The sequence below is a fragment of the Phacochoerus africanus genome, chromosome 9, assembly GCF_016906955.1.
Source record: "Phacochoerus africanus isolate WHEZ1 chromosome 9, ROS_Pafr_v1, whole genome shotgun sequence".
Lineage (NCBI taxonomy): Eukaryota > Metazoa > Chordata > Mammalia > Artiodactyla > Suidae > Phacochoerus > Phacochoerus africanus.
Genome location: NC_062552.1, coordinates 34,238,492 through 34,252,212, shown reverse-complemented (window position 1 = coordinate 34,252,212; position 13,721 = coordinate 34,238,492). Strand labels below are relative to the sequence as shown.

At 47.0% G+C, this 13,721-nt stretch overlaps 1 protein-coding gene across 1 annotated transcript in view; it reads right to left on the bottom strand.

The window, feature by feature from the left end:
• Nucleotides 1–13,721, bottom strand: part of CMTR1 (cap methyltransferase 1) — a 64,806-nt gene that overhangs the window by 33,879 nt on the left and 17,206 nt on the right. The window contains exons 5-10 of the mRNA XM_047797660.1: nucleotides 11,606–11,698; nucleotides 8,997–9,068; nucleotides 7,821–7,915; nucleotides 7,633–7,705; nucleotides 2,094–2,292; nucleotides 1,043–1,161 (exon numbers count right to left, since the gene is read on the bottom strand). Of these exons, the coding sequence (XP_047653616.1) occupies nucleotides 1,043–1,161; nucleotides 2,094–2,292; nucleotides 7,633–7,705; nucleotides 7,821–7,915; nucleotides 8,997–9,068; nucleotides 11,606–11,698 (651 nt within the window). The remainder of the gene's footprint in view (nucleotides 1–1,042; nucleotides 1,162–2,093; nucleotides 2,293–7,632; nucleotides 7,706–7,820; nucleotides 7,916–8,996; nucleotides 9,069–11,605; nucleotides 11,699–13,721) is intronic.

Sequence of the window (13,721 nt, the reverse complement as noted above, 5' to 3'; positions counted from 1 at the left end):
CCCAGCCTAGCTAAGTGTCCAGCATCAAAAATGTTTAGCAATATCTTCCAGATTTATAAATGCTTCTTCAAATGCATGCCTGTTTATAGGATCAAAAAAACATAAAAAAAAAAAAAAATCACACAGGTTACCAGTCTATGTTGCCTAAGCCAGAAGGACAATCCTTGAGTTTGCTACTCTAGCTGACATACTGCAAGGCTGCCTCCCAAGCACTGTCACAGCCCCTCCCCCTTCCGCCCCTCCACCCAAGCCTGCCTGTTGTTCCCCACTGTGTACAAAGCTCTATTGAGCGAGGGCAGAGAGGGCACGTCCAGATACTATGCTGACATCCTCAACCTTTCTTCACCGTTCCACATGGCTACTGCTTGAGAAGCCACCCAAGGGGCTCCAGACACTTCAGTCAACTCTGGCAGCCATGTTACCCTGGAGCCACATCTCTGACCCTCCACTACACTACTGGTGGCTCACTCTAGGGAAGACTGCCTGCAGCATCAGACTACTAGGTGAGAAAGCTGCAGCGTGCTTGCCCCCATTCATCAAGCAATTGCCCAAGGAACAGGCAACTCGAATATTCACTTTAGCCCAGCCACTGACAGAGCCTCCTGTGGAGCTCCCTGAGCTGCTGCCTTTGGTTATACGGTCACCCATCCAGAGGCCTAGGAGCAGCCATGTATAGACAGCTTGTGCCAGGAGTAGCACCCACGTGACAAATGATGGAGATGTTCTTGTTGGTCAGTCCTGCCCAGCTCTTCTTAGCCAAGGTCCACCCTCACCATGTCTCACAGCCAACCAAGGCCCTTTGAAGAAATGGGCTGAGAAGGTCCACTTGCTCCAAGCAAAGACGTCCACAACATCACAGCTTTGATAAAGTTACCATTGGAAATATGTACAAAAAGAATAAAAACATATATCACACATCCCTACTATCAGAATAGCGAGCTACCAGCCTCCAGGGCAGCTAAAGGGCCAAACAAAACCAATTCTCAAGCCTCTAACATAATAAATCCCTAAAGCATCACCCTATGAAGAAGAGGTCACCTACCCCATCAGCCATCAGAAAGTGGACACCCTTACGATCTGTGTTATCCAGGACAAAATTCCGAAAAGCAGTGATGTTCTCCGGGCGGGTGATGTCTCCATCTCCGTCGATTCCACCCTCGCCTGACAGGACATAAGATTCACATTCAGCTCATCTGCTCTGTGCATCCCAGGAGCTGGGACACAAGATCCCTGGGGCTGTAAACACAGGTACCAGGTGGACCTCAACGCCCAGGAGAAAAGCCCCTGTGAGGAGCAACCCATTGAAGGACCTATCCTAGAAGGCTGCCTTGCAGTGATGGACCAGGAGGCAAAAACAGGGCCCTGCTGCACAAAAGCAGAGTTCCAAAGGAGCTGACCCATCAAGAGTCAGCAACTGAAGCAGGTCTTCATATTCAAGACCAAAGTTGTGTTTAAAGCACCTACATGTAGGTACCAATATCAATTTCTTAGTAAGAACTGTTAACAAAGGACTTAGGATTTGCTGCCAAATCACAAAAAGCAAGACAGATGGGAGGGAACTGCTGGGGGTTGCTGAGCTGTCCAGCACACAGGGCTGGAGATGGGCAGGGGGGTTGAATCTGTTAATAACTCTGCCAGTTCTCAGCTGAAAATAGGGCAGTTTCATTATCTCCCATCACCATAAGAGAAGATAGGAGGAATTAATACGGCTTTGATGAGGGTTTGCCTAGTGGAGTGTCTAAGCTGTATCCCACAGGCTTGGGGTAAAAAGGGACAGTCTAAGAGAACCAAGACCTTCACAACCTGGGTTGGGAACCCCAAGCTGAGGGGCCTAGCAAAGCAAACATGGCAAGCGAATAATAACTACTTTTTTTTGTTTGTTTTAGGGCCACACCCTCGGCATATGTAAGTTCCCAGGCTAGGGGTCGAATTGGAGTTACAGCTGCCGGCTTACACCACAGCCACAGCAACTCAAGATCTGTTCTTAACCTGCTGAGCCACAATGGGAACTCCAGATAATAACTACTTCTGACCTAATGTCCCCACCGAGAACTGTCCCTCACAGCCCCTGGTACCCTCCTCCACGTCCTTACCATAGTAGGGTTCAAAGAGCTCACTGGAAGCTGAGTAGAAGTCTTCCAGCTTAAAGTCATTAGGCCCCTTCAGAGTCATCCCGAAGCCCTTTGCGTGCCACTTCTTCCTCCAGAGCACGTACTCCGAGAAGCCCCCTGGGCCTGCACACACGTCAGCAAAGTAGAGAAGCTCAGCTTCGCGGTTCTTCACTAGTGGTTTCTACAAAGGCAAGAGGAAGACAGGGGAGGAAGGGAAAAAAGGTGGCTCAATGGGGAACAGGAAAGAGAAGGCAGGGGGAGTAAACACACCTTTCAGCAAGCACAATGCAGAGTTCCTGCCAGGGCCACCACAGCCAAGAAACGTGTCCCCTGTGATCACCGCCCTTTAGGGCTGCCCATCCGACCTGCAATACCTGATGCCTTTCACACCACCAGGCTGAGCTCAGACTCAATAAAAACAACTTAATGGGCATCTCAGTATGCATCTTTTATTTCTCTGCATCTTCTCCTCACCATATCCTGCCTTACAAGAGTCCCACTGAGCGGAATAGATGGTCCATCCCCCATATCAGAGATAGGGAAAAAGACACAAAGCAACCAGCTCACAGACACTCTGCAACAAAGCTCAGTCAGAATCCCGTCCACCTGATCATCAGAGACTCACCTTTCCTGTCCCACCAAAGTCTCAGGGGCTCTCAATCACCCCTTCCCAGCCACAGGTCTATCTTTCCAGATCAGAGCCACTGCTTCCCTTCTCTCCTTCCTCCTAGGCTCTCCCTTTTTTATTTCCTTTTTTTTTTTTCGGCTGTACCCACAGCATATGGAAGTTCCCAAACTAGGGGTCCAACTGGAGCTACAGCTGTCAAACTACACAACAGCCACAGCAACACGGGATCTGAGCCACATCTACGACCTACACCACAGCTCACTGCAACGCTTGATCCCCGACCCATGAGCAAGGCCAGGGATCGAACCTGAATACTCATGGATACTCATCGGATTTGTTTCCACTGCACTGCAACAGGAACTCTCCAAATAACATTTTATCGTAGAATAATTTTAGATTTACAGCCAAATTGTATGGACAAAGTTCCCACATACCCTTTACCCAGTTTCGTTAACATCCTACACTGTCAAAACTAAGAAACTGAACCAGCAACTACTATTAACTAAACTCCAGACTTGGTTCAGCTCTCACCAGGGCCCTTGTCCTGTTCCACAAGCCCAGCCAAGACACTGCCGTGCCTGGAGTGCCCTCCTTTTTCACATTCCCCCCTTCTTTAGCCTTTGCCCCTCTGGTAGCAGGGGCCTGGGGCAGGGCACAGCTGGGCATTGACAAGGTAGAAAGAATAGGAGACTGGTGTGCAGCTTCCAGGCAGCCATCACAGTGCCCACCTAAGGAATAACTAAATCACAATCACCATTTGTATTTGTACTGGATTATAGTTTGGGCCACTTGAGTGGCTTTAACTCTTAATCTAAAATTTAATATCTAATCTGAATGCGGCACTGGCCTATACTGTGTTTACACTTCTCTTCTACACACTCAGGTCCTAGGAGATGAATTCTACTTTCCCAACCCTCCACAGCAGAGAGGACATACCATCTGCACTGGTGACAAGAGGCTGAGTTCTAGAGGGGAGCAGAAGAGGACCTGACGAACACCCAACAGGAAGGGGTGGAGGCCACTCAGCCTTCCCTCTCTGCAGATCTGGCATGGCTGGGTGCCTGGCCAAGGCTCCGTAACAGCTAGATAATGATCAGAAGCTTCAGGGGAAACAGTTATAAGAAAGAAATGGAAATATTAATGTTCACAGTCCAGTCACTTTTTAGGTGACAAAGGCCTTGCCTCTGATGACGGTTATCTAGCTTCATCAAAACAGTGAAAAAGCCCCTGGAGAAAGTGACTTTAGCTAAAAATACACTTCATCATCCTGTGACAAGCGCACTTGGCATGCTAGGGTATATTAGCTCTTTCTCCCTTTCCCTGCCACTCCACACTAGCATTCTTTGTTCCCGAGCCATCAGTTACTCATATTTGGGGGTTATAATCATTTACACACAAAAAGAGACCTAATGGCATTTGTCAAGAACACCATGCAGCACTTCCCAGACTGCAAAGCAGCTAGGAGGCAGGGGTTGCAAGTTTAAGGCTGCACCCACTGGAAAGAGTGAAAACGACGTTCCTCACCACTGGCCACGCCCCAGCGCCAGGCTCCAGCCTCTCCGGGTGAGCCACTGGCCAAAGGAAGAATGGGAGAATGAAGGGGAATGAGTCAATGACGGTATCACATCTCCAAAAGGAGAGCATAAACACAATCTGTTCTGTGATTTCAAGATGTGTAGCCCTCACAGACCACAGCCAGAAGGCCTTTTCTCAGAAAGGACAGCTGGGGTTCTCACCCCGCTACTCACAGGCTCTGCAATCCAAGGCAAGCACAATTTATGTCTTGAAGCTCGAGGTTCATCCACTGTACACTGGGACTAATGTAGGTTATTTCCTAAGGCTGTTGTAGGATTAAGTAAAGTACCACATGTCAAAGACCTTTAGAAACTGTACAATACAAAACAAACATAAGATGACACTACATTCAACAAGAGCAACTTCCTTAGAGACAAAGCTCTGTCCCTTCCATCCTTTTCTCTTTGTAATGCCTAGCGCAACACTCCACACGCAGGGGCACTTTGTGTAAGTGCTGTCTAATTTCTTCCAAGACAGCACTGAAGCTTAAAGATGTACATTCATTAAAGATCTACATTCAGTTTCTGTCTCCTGTTATGCTTCACAACCAGTGTTTTCTTACCTCAACCATAACCTCAGGCCCACAAATCCCTCACATAATGTTTCTGGTTTATAATATGCTCCCATATACCCAAAGAATCTAAATTCCCTTCTGTCCCTGGTCCCTTTCAATTCTTGTTTACAATTTCTTTATTTCCCTACCTTAGCCTCTTCTCTCCTTTTCACCACAACCTGCAGAAGCAGAAACACACCGAAAAATCTCAGAGACCCTCCCTCTGGCTTCCTACCTCCAACCTCCTCACACTTCCCCAGGCTTCTCCACATTTTGTTCTACAATTTGCCTGATCTAAGAGCCACTGAGACCCTAGCAAACCTGGGCATGTGCCTGGGGCTTCCGCCACTCCCATCTCTACTGGGGACTGCTGTAGAGTGTCTCTGTTTGCCTGAAAAACACATCAAGCCTGCTGGGCTCGGCTGTCACTCTGGTCCTCCAGGGAAAACAGAGGTGAAAAGAGAGAAGGAAACACTAGGAGCTGAAGAGAAATCACTTTTTATAGTGGAGTGCAGAAGAACATCTCTGAAAGGGCAATTCTCCATAGCCACTATCAATCAATTCAAGCCAAGAAGCGTCACAAACTCAGCGGCCTTTTCCCATGCAACTAACAGCTCCACCCTCAACCTGAATGGTACAACCCTGATGCCTACTTCATTTTCATGACAGCAAAAGACAATAACCAAATACCAGCTGCTGGAGGCGTTTACATTCAAAAGCTCAAAATGATGCCATGACTTCCCATCAGCTTGACAGAGTTCCTCTGCCAGGCAGGGGTTTAAAGGAAATCACATGGAGCTCGGAAAATTAAATCAACATTACATCAACCTAATTTTCTCAAGACACTAATTCCAAGAGCCCTTTTGTGCAGCCTGCTAGTACTGGAAAATGGGGAGGGAGAGCTGGGAAAGAAATAACTAAAGGTTGAAAGGGTCTACCTGCCAGTTTTGCCAGCATGGAGGAAGCAGTAAGGCAGGTGAAGCTGAAGCATTAAAGAACTTGGAAAATAAGTTTCTTTAAGCAGTGGATAATCGAGGGCCTAGTAGAAGGAGGGTGAGTGAAGCAAAAACAGCTGGCTCCTGGTCCCTTCACTGTCAAAGAGAACTAACTTTCTAGGACTTAGTAAAAGGGCTTTGAAACCTTGAAGGGAATGCTAGAATGAAATTTCCTTTTTTCATTCTCTATCATTATGGAAGGACTGTGTTCAGAAAAATGATGTAGCAAAGAGGAAAATCATTTTGCTCTACCACTTCTTGAGAAGGGCCAAAGACTGGTAATTATGATCCCACACAAAGCTTGCTCAGAGAGGCAGAAAGGGAAAGTGGCCACAATTGAAACCACAGATCTTAGAGCTGGAACAAATCTTAAGAGCCTTTTGGTCCTAAACCGGCCCTCCCAGGTTGGTAGGGCTAATCTCAGAAAAGAGGCAGCTGAGACCCAAAGAAAGTAGGAACCTAAGTGACACCACCCACCTGCCCTCATGCCTCACTGGTCCTAGCCTAGATCTTTAGACACGATACTGATTTTTAAAAAGAACAATGAAAGACCCAAGATATCCACATTTCATGCAACACGCAAACGTTTCCCAGAGTACTGCCTTTTCATACCACAAACAGCAACCAAATCAGATGATGTCACAAGTTTTCACTTGGCACATAAGCTGTAAGGACGGTATAAAGTCACCCCTCAGTATCCACAGGAGACTGCTTCCAAGACCCTCTGTGGGAGTTCCCGTCGTGGCACAGTGGTTAACGAATCCGACTAGGAACCATGAGGTTGCAGGTTCGGTCCCTGCCCTTGCTCAGTGGGTTAACGATCCGGCGTTGCCGTGAGCTGTGGTGTAGGTCGCAGACACGGCTCGGATCCTACATTGCTGTGGCTCTGGTGTAGGCTGGTGGCTACAGCTCCGATTCGACCCCTAGCCTGGGAACCTCCATATGCCGCAGGAGCGGCCCAAGAAATAGCAAAAAGACAAAAAAAAAAAAAAGACCCTCTGCGGACACCAAAATCTGTGGATGCTCAAATCCTTTCTATAAAATGACACTGTACAGTTGGCCCTCTATACCTGAGGGTGCAGAACCTATAGGCAACAGAGCTGACTATGCTCACTCTCTACCTCATCCGTGATAGGAAGGTGGCAGGTTGAAGCTCCCTGGCAGCAACAGGCCTCCACACACCAACGAGCACAGAAAGGCTGTACAAACATCCAATCCTGTACCCTTATCAGCTCTCAAGTCCAGCAGAATGTCCACAACCTAACCATGGGGAAGGGGATGGCACTGATCTCCTTCAAAATTACATTCCTGGTGCCTAGCGCTCTGCCCGCCACAAAGCAGGGGCTTGGATAAAGACATGTATAATGAATGCAGGAGGGCGGATCTATGCCCTAACTCCCAACCTCACCTCCCTGCTCCCTAGGCCTGTAGATGCCAAAGCTGCTGATTTCATCAGGAATGTCCCTTCTCCACTGCTGCGAGCCCTGCCCTCTTCCACTGGGAGTGAGCAGCAGGACCTGCAGAGTTGGGGGCTGGTATTTGGCACCTAAAGCCCTAAAGACAGCCGCTTACTGGGGCAATCCTGGGACCACAGGAAGCACTGTGGAACCCTATCGGAAGAGCTCAAAGCAAAATGTATCTCTACCACAAAATATATCTCTATCACCTAGCAGGAATACTCTCCTAGCATTGCACAAGTGGCAGTTTCTGAGCCACTGAAGCTTAAGCCCATTTAGCACTACGAATTCAGAAGCAAAATCTTGTTCTCACCCCATAAGAGTCCCTCGGGTTTGTAAACATGCGATCAAACACAAAATCCATGTTAGCCATCTTCATTGCCGCCCTGCAACAAAACAAGACAGAAAAGCACACCTCAGCAGCAGACATGTGGAGAGCGGGGCGGAAAGGCAAAGGTGGAAAAGTGCACATCAGGGGACAGGAAGGAAATGCCAACCAACCTGTTTAGGAAGAAGACTCCTCGGATCATCTCGTAGGGATTGGCCCGGGTCCGAGCTCGCCGCATCTCCTCCCCATCCAGGATGTCAAACACACTCTGCCCAGAGAGAACCAGAACCTCAAGGTGAGCATCGCCCTCTGGGATGGAACAGGTGCCTTAAGAGCTTGAGGAGCTCAATTCACAGCCCTCTGAAGAGCTAGGCTCCTGCTGGGTCCCAGCTCTGTAATGACCAGATGTATGACCCTAGACACGCTACTCAATTACTCTGACCCTCAGATCTCACTTATAAAATGGTAAAAAGTCAAAGGGAAGTAGGTATGTGCCTGGTACATGGCAAATGGTTACTAAGTTGGCACAGAGCCACCTCCCAGCACGGCTAATCCTCACAGCAAATCCACTTCTCCACTCCAGGTGCAATTTCCCAAGGGACCAGGGCTTCTGAGGGCACCTATCACACAGCAGGGACCCCTTCTCCCTTCTCTAATTTTCTCTCTGAAAAAAAGAAAGCCTCACTTCACTTGACAGCCAGTCACTTTAAAGATATTCCCAAAACTCTGTCTGCTAGAAAAATAAGCTCTATGAGGCTAGTCTGAGGCCTTGCTTCTCCTCCAACCCATTTCCCCCTCACAGTTTCTTTGGCTCATTCTGCCCCAGCCAATGCACTTCCTGATCCCAAATTAGGCCAAATGACATCAAATATTTCTTTTAATTTTCACAACAACCCTGAGAAGTATTTTCTCCCTAATTTATAGATGAGGAAACTCAAACTCAGAGAAGCTAAAGCAACTGGCCCAAGGTCACACAACAACAAAAGCTGCAAAAGTGGGATTTGAATGTAACCCTATCTGATGCTAAAGATTTATCTGATGCTAAAGAATGATGCCAGATTTTTCAATGTGCCAGCCCCCTTTCAGGATTACAACAAACCGACACCGACCCACTGAAATTAAATAGACCATTTTCTGCCTATTGACCACAGGGACAGCACATTACAGGTCAGGCCAGTCACCAGGAAAAAAGGACACCTCACAAAAATGTGCCAAGCTACACATCTGAGCTCCAGGAAAAATCTTAGCTAAACTTCAGCCTCCCCACAACTGACTCAAAAGAATAAAAAAAGCCCAGCATAGCCCCTCACACAAAATCTTCAACTCCAGCTCTAGCCACAAGGCCTTACCTTACACTGCAACACACTGTGAAGCAGCTCTTCCCCACAAAACTCTGTTTCATCTTCAATAATCATCTTTCTCTACAGGGAGAAGAAAACAATCAATAATGACCATGTGCAGAGTTCCCACTGTGGCACAGTGGATTAAGGATCCAGCACTGCCACAGCTATGGCAGAGGGCACAGCTTTGGCTCAGATTTGATCCTTGGCCAGGGAACTTCCATATGCTGTGGGTGTTGCAAAAAATAATAATAACAGGGAGTTCCCAGCGTGGCGCAGTGGTTAACGAATCCGACTAGGAACCATGAGGTTGCGGGTTCGGTCCCTGCCCTTGCTCAGTGGGTTAAGGATCCGGCGTTGCTGTGAGCTGTGGTGTAGGTTGCAGACGCGGCTCGGATCCCGCGTTGCTGTGGCTCTGGCATAGGCCCGCAGTTACAGCTCTGATTAGACCCTTAGCCTGGGAACCTCCATATGCCGCAGAAGCGGCCCAAAGAAATAGCAAAAAGACAAAAAAATAAAATAAAATAAAATAAAAATAATAACAACCATGTGCAACTGCATTTGGGAGGATGAATGGAGGCACTATGGTTCCGAGTGAGTAGAGCAAAAAGTGGCTTGAGTCTCTGCCAAAGAATATCAATCCCTGAGGGGCAGGAAAGAGAAAATCCTAAATCCCCTTGGCTCTTCTCCAGATGGCTGGAAGATGAAGCAGCCCCCTGGGTGCTATGACTAGAGCACCATATGGCTACAAGACTCATGAATGCCGAGGCTGAGAAAAGCAGACAGGAGGAGCCTTCCAAGCTGTCTGTCCCCAAAGTAGGAGGCAGAAGGATGGGGATCGCCCCAGATGACAGAAACCTGTCCTTCAACCAGGAAGCCTCTTGACTTGTGATGAGTACGGAGGCAGGACACCAGCCACTGATCTGGTAGTGCCACAGAAAACGAGGGCGAGGGAGCCTCATGGGGATGTCAAGCCCAACACCTCATGTCTGAATGAGGCTACCTCTAAACCAATGATGCTCAAGTTTGGTGTTCTCAGGTTTTACACTCCTCAAGATCACTGAGGACCCCAAAGAGCTTTAGCTTATGGGAGAGATAAATATGTATGTGTATGTACATATATATACACACAAACACACATACATACTTATATACATACACACACATCTATCTACACACATATATATGTATATATACATACGTATATACTGAGGTTTATTATTAGAAATTAAAACTGGGGAGTTCCCATCATGGCTCAGCAGAAATGAATACGACTAATATCCATGAGGAGGCATTGCTCAGTGGTTCAATCCCTGGCCTTGCTCAATGGGTCGAGAATCTGACATTGCTGTAAGCTATGGTGTAGGTCACAGACCCGGCTCAGATCTAGCTTTGCTGTGGCTGTGGCATAGGCCAGCGGCTATAGCTCTGATTCAACACCTAGCCTGGGAACCTCCATATGCCGTGGGAGTGGCCCAAGAAATGGCAAAAAGACAAAAAAAGAAAAAAGAAAAAGAAATTAAAACTGTAAAAATGTTTAAATAGTCAGTTTAAAAGAATATGTTACATTAACAAAAACAACATGTTTTTATGAAAAATAACTATATTTCATAAAAACGTATTGGGAAGAGTAGCACCGTTTTCCATTTTTGCAAATCTCTTTAATATCTGGCTTAATACAAGACGGCTAGATTCTCCTGGCCACATGTGCATTCAATGAAATGTGCTATCACATGTCATGGCCTCTGGAAAACTTCACTAGACACTTCTAAGAGAATAAGAATGAATAAGGCAAAGAACTTTCAGCATCATTATGAAAATAATCTTTCCCTGGTAGACCCCCAGAAGGGTCTTGGAGATCCCTGGGGGCCCCTATACTTTGAGAACTGCTCTCCAGATGATGCTGATGTGGTATAGTTAGCTACTTTATTCTATTTTCCAGAAGGAGATTAAACAAATTCCCTCTGTAACAACTTCCTCATTACTTTCTGAGGACAGGGATAGTGTCTTTTTATCTACCTGGAACAGTGCCCAACAGTGACCAGAAAATACACAGATGTATAATAAGCTACTCTATAAAGCATCCACAAGGAAGACAGAAGTTATGAATTTTGTGCTGCCTTGCACATTAAATGATTGGGAGAAAAAAACCTGTCTGCCTTATCTCCCAGGAAGGTATCTGTAAAGCCCCTGACACACTTTTTTTTTTTTTTTTTTTTGCCATTTCTTGGGCTGCTCCCGCGGCATATGGAGGTTCCCAGGCTAGGGGTCGAATCGGAGCTGTAGCCACCGGCCTATGCCAGAGCCACAGCAACGTGGGATCCGAGCCACGTCTGCGACCTACACCACAGCTCACAGCAACACTGGATCCTTAACCCACTGAGTAAGGCCAGGGATTGAACCCATAACCTCATGGATCCTAGTCGGATTCATTAACCACTGAGCCACGACGGGAATTCCACGACACACACTCTTGATGCAGCTTTATTCCTGCCAGAATGCTCAGAGTCACATTTTTCTTAAAGTATGAATATACAGATGTACATACTGGACCTAAGGAGGAGAAAAGTCAGGAGATAACTGCTAAGAATTCAGGGTACATTTTCCTGAAGTCCTACCTTTCCCACAACCATCCAGTCGCTCATTTCCTGAGTGTCTGGAATTTCAGTGGTACATTCTGGGAACCATGATACCTGCTCACAGGCGCTGGGCTACAAACAAAAGAGAGGCAAGTAAGTCAGGTAAGACAGACCCTCAGGGCTAGGCCACAACCCACCAGGGCTTCCCCAAGACAGTAAGAGGGATTCAGAGTGAAAAGGGTCCAGGAAGCTGGGGCCAAAAGCAGTATCAGACATGAGAACTGAGAGCCAGAATTTTAAAGTTTAACTTCTGAAGACCAGGTCCAATTCTGGTTTGAATCCTTAGAAAGTTCCCCAACTTTCAAAGTTCCTTTCATTTGTTCCAGTATTATTGATAAATACCTACTATGGGCTAAGTGCTCAGAATGCAGAGACATGGTCCTTAACTCAAGAGGCCTATATGCAGAATAGTGGAGGCCCAGTGAAGTACACAGAAGACTAAGTTCATGATGAGGTAATTAAATCAGGAAGACTGAGTGCAACGAGTCTCACCTCCTGAAACCTTTCATTCCAAGACAGAGCAGAAACAGGCATCTCTAATGCTGCTTGCTCTTGATGTTTCAACTGCTTTCCTTAGCAAGCTAAAAACAGTGGGTTTCATCTTGGCTATACATTAGGATCATCTGCAGACCTTTTAAAAAGTACTGATATTCCCAATGAGGCTCAGCAGAAACAAATCTGATTAGGAACCTCGAGGTTTCGGGTTCGACCCCTGGCCTCGCTCAGTGGGTTAAGGATCCGGAGTTGCCATGAGCTGTGGTGTAGGACGCAGATGTGGCTCGGAACTGCTGTGGCTGTGGCTGTGGCGTAGGCCGGCAGATAGAGCTCGGATTTGACCTCTAGCCTGGGAACCTCCATGTGCCGCAGGTGCAGCCCTAAAAAGCAAAAAAAAAAAAAAAAAATTTAAAAAGTACTGATGCCTGGGCCCCATCCTAGAGAATATGATTCTGTAGGTCTGAGGTAGGGACTGGGTGTAAATATGTTTTTAGAAGCCTCCAGGCGATTCTAATGTGCAGCTAGGGCTAAGTTCATTGGGCTAGAAAGACCTGAATTATAAAACCTAAACAGGTGGCTAACCTGCATGGCAGCTCCACACGTTCCCCCCCAAGCAAGTGTGGAGAAGAGATTCACCATTGTGAATGGAAGCAATGAGATTAGAGGTAATATTACATATACACTCTGAAAGGCACAAAATGGTAACACAATGCAAGGTCTTGAGGAAAGCCAACCACCATCAATAGAGAAAAAGTTTAAAAGAAAAATTACTGGAGTTTCCTGGTGGCCTAGTGGTTAAGGATTCAGCATTGCCACTGCTGTGGCACAGGTTTGCTCTCTGGCCCAGGAACTTTCACATGCCACGGGCATAGCGCGCCCCCCCCCCCCCAACAACAACAACAAAAAAATACTGAAGACTGTCAATGAATCTGGCAGTGAATCATGGCTTTTCCTCCTGCTCAAATCTATCACTGCTTTAAGTATAAATAGCTGTGAATTATAAACTCTGAAGAGAAGGACACAAACACCTCGAATACCCCTTTGGAGGTGAAAAGCACTCAATCTCCCCATGGAAGTCTGAACACCATGGCCACTTACAAAGTGGACTCTGAAGAGTCACGCCTCACACTCCATATTCCTGGGCTGCAGTGGCCACTGGGCACTCTCCCTGCACTGACTCCAGGAACTGGACATTCACCTCCAGCTGCCCAGACTCATCCACCTTAAAGAAGTAGCCACCAACTAACAGCTGAGCCAAACTCCTACCCAATAGATAGGGCATCTTTTGTAAGAAAAAAAGTGTACTATGGTAAGTGGTAATTAGGACAGCATTGCCTTAAAAAAAAAAAAAAGAAACTCAATAGCCTGCCTCTGTTCAAAAGAATCAGATCTTTTGAAGAATGGGATCTCCCATTGCGGCGCAGTGGAAACAAATCCAACTAGTATCCAGGAGGATGCAGGTTTGACCACTGGCCTTGCTCAGTGGGTCCAGATCCACCGTTGCCGTGAGCTGTAGTATAGGTCACAGACTTGGCTCAGATCCCACAGTGCTGTGGTGTAGGCTGGCAGGGGTAACTCCTATTTGACCCCTAGCCTGGGA